The 2,029-nt window shown below is 55.4% G+C and overlaps 1 protein-coding gene across 1 annotated transcript in view; it reads left to right on the top strand.

Moving 5' to 3' along the window:
- The first annotated feature begins 1,303 nt into the window (after positions 1-1,303).
- Positions 1,304-2,029, top strand: part of LOC107307131 (serine/threonine-protein phosphatase 1 regulatory subunit 10-like) — a 12,284-nt gene continuing 11,558 nt past the window's right edge. Inside the window, exon 1 of the mRNA XM_015850575.2 lies at positions 1,304-1,988. Coding sequence (XP_015706061.1) covers positions 1,377-1,988 — 612 coding nt within the window. The 5' untranslated portion in view covers positions 1,304-1,376. The remainder of the gene's footprint in view (positions 1,989-2,029) is intronic.

The following is a 2,029-nucleotide window of genomic DNA, read 5'->3' as shown; positions in this document are numbered from 1 at the left end:
ATGGGATCAAGGTCTCTATAGGGTCTTATGGGGTCTCTATAGGATCAAGGTCTCTCTGGGGTCCCTTGGGGGTTCTATAGGGTCCCTATAGCGCATGGGCCTCTATGGGGTCCCTATGGGGTCTCTATAGGATCAAGGTCTCTATGGGGTCCCTGTAGGGTCTTATGGGGCCCCTATGGGGTCTCTATAGGATCAGGGTCTCTATGGGGTCTTATGGGGTCCCTATATAGTCAGGGTCTCTATGGGGTCCCTATAGGATCCCTATAGGGTCAGGGTCCCTATGGGGTCTTATGGGGTCCCTATAGGGTCAAGATCTCTATGGGGTCCCTATAGGGTCTTATGGGGTGCCTATGGGATCTTATGGGGTCCCTATAGGATCAAGGTCCCTATGGGGTCTTATGAGGTCCTACGGGGTCCTAGGGGGTCCCTATAGGATCCCTACAGGGTCAGGGTCTTTATGGGGCCCTATGGGGTTCTATAGGGTCTTATGGGGTCCTATAGGGTCCTGTGGGGTCTTANATAGGGTCTTATGGGGTCCTATAGGGTCCTGTGGGGTCTTATAGGGTCCTATAGGGTCCCTATAGGGCCTCACTTTCCCCCTTTTATCTCCCCCTACAGCCGCCCTGGATTCTTTCTGCCCCCCAACCTTGGAGGACCCCAACCAACCCCCTCCATCCCCTATAGGATCCCCTATAGGATCCCCTATGGGGTCCCCTATGGGGTCATCTATGGGGTCTCTATAGGGTCAAGGTCCCTATGGGGTCCCTATAGGGTTCTATGGGGTCCCTATGGGATCTTATGGGGTCCCTATGGGGTCCTATGGGGTCTCTATAGGGTCAGGGTCCCTATGGGGTCCCTATAGTGTCAGTGTCTCTATGGGGCCCCTATGGGGTCCCTATGGGGTCCCAATAGGATCAGGGTCTCTATGGAGTCTTATGTGTTCTTATGGGGTCCTTATAGGGTCAAGATCTCTATAGGGTCTTATGGAGTCCTATAGGGTCTTATGTGGTCCCTATAGGGTCAGGGTCTCTATGGGGTCCCTATGGCGTCTCTATAGGGTCAAGATCTCTATGGGGTCCCTATGGGGTCTTATGGGGTCTCTATAGGATCAGGGTCTCTATGGGGTCCCTGTGGGGTCTTATGGGGTTTCTATATGGTCAAGATCTTTATAGGGCCCCTATAGGGTTCTATGGGGTCCTATGGGGTCCCTATAGGATCAAGGTCCCTATGGGGTCCTATAGGGTCTTATGGGGTCTTATAGGGTCGTATATAGTCCTATAGAGCCTCACTTTCCCCCTTTATTTCCCCCTACAGCCGCCCTGGATTCTCTCTGCCCCCCAACCTTGGAGGACCCCAACCAACCCCCTCCATCCCCTATGGGATCCCCTATAGGATCCCCTATGGGATCCCCTATAGGGTCTATGGGGTCCCCCACCCCACAACCAGCCCGGAAGAGGCCTCGTCTCCACGTCACCCCCCCCCCGGGGGTCCCTTCTATCTCCAAGTCCTCCAACGTCTCGTTGGTTTCTCCCCAACCTCCAGCATTGATCCCTATGGAGGAATTCCTGGACGATGATTGGCTGGAGGATGACGTGGGGGGCGGGGCTAAGAAGAAGAGGAGGGCCAATGGGAGGAGAGGGGGAGGGGCTAAGGGGGGCGGGGGACCAATGGGAGGGCTTGGAGGACCTAAGAGAGGACCAATGAAAGGGGTTGGAGGACTTAAGCGGGGCGCTGGAGGACCTAAGGGGGGACCAATGGGAGGGCTTGGAGGACCTGAGGAAGGACCAATAGGAGGGCTTGGAGGACCCAAAGGGGGGGTTGGAGGACCTAAGGAGGGACCAATAGGAGGGCTTGGAGGATCTAAGGGGGAACCAATGGGAGGGCTTGGAGGACCTAATGAGGGGGCTGGAGGACCAATGGGAGGGCTTGGAGGACCAACAGGCGGACTTGGAGGACCAATGGGAGGCGGCCATGAGAGCAATGAGAAGGTAATGGGATTGGGATTATAATGGGATTATAATGGGATTAA

This window comes from Coturnix japonica, unplaced genomic scaffold, assembly GCF_001577835.2.
Source record: "Coturnix japonica isolate 7356 unplaced genomic scaffold, Coturnix japonica 2.1 chrUnrandom489, whole genome shotgun sequence".
NCBI classification, from domain to species: domain Eukaryota; kingdom Metazoa; phylum Chordata; class Aves; order Galliformes; family Phasianidae; genus Coturnix; species Coturnix japonica.
The sequence above is the reverse complement of the archived record's forward strand: the minus strand, read 5'-3'. Positions and strand labels throughout refer to the sequence as shown.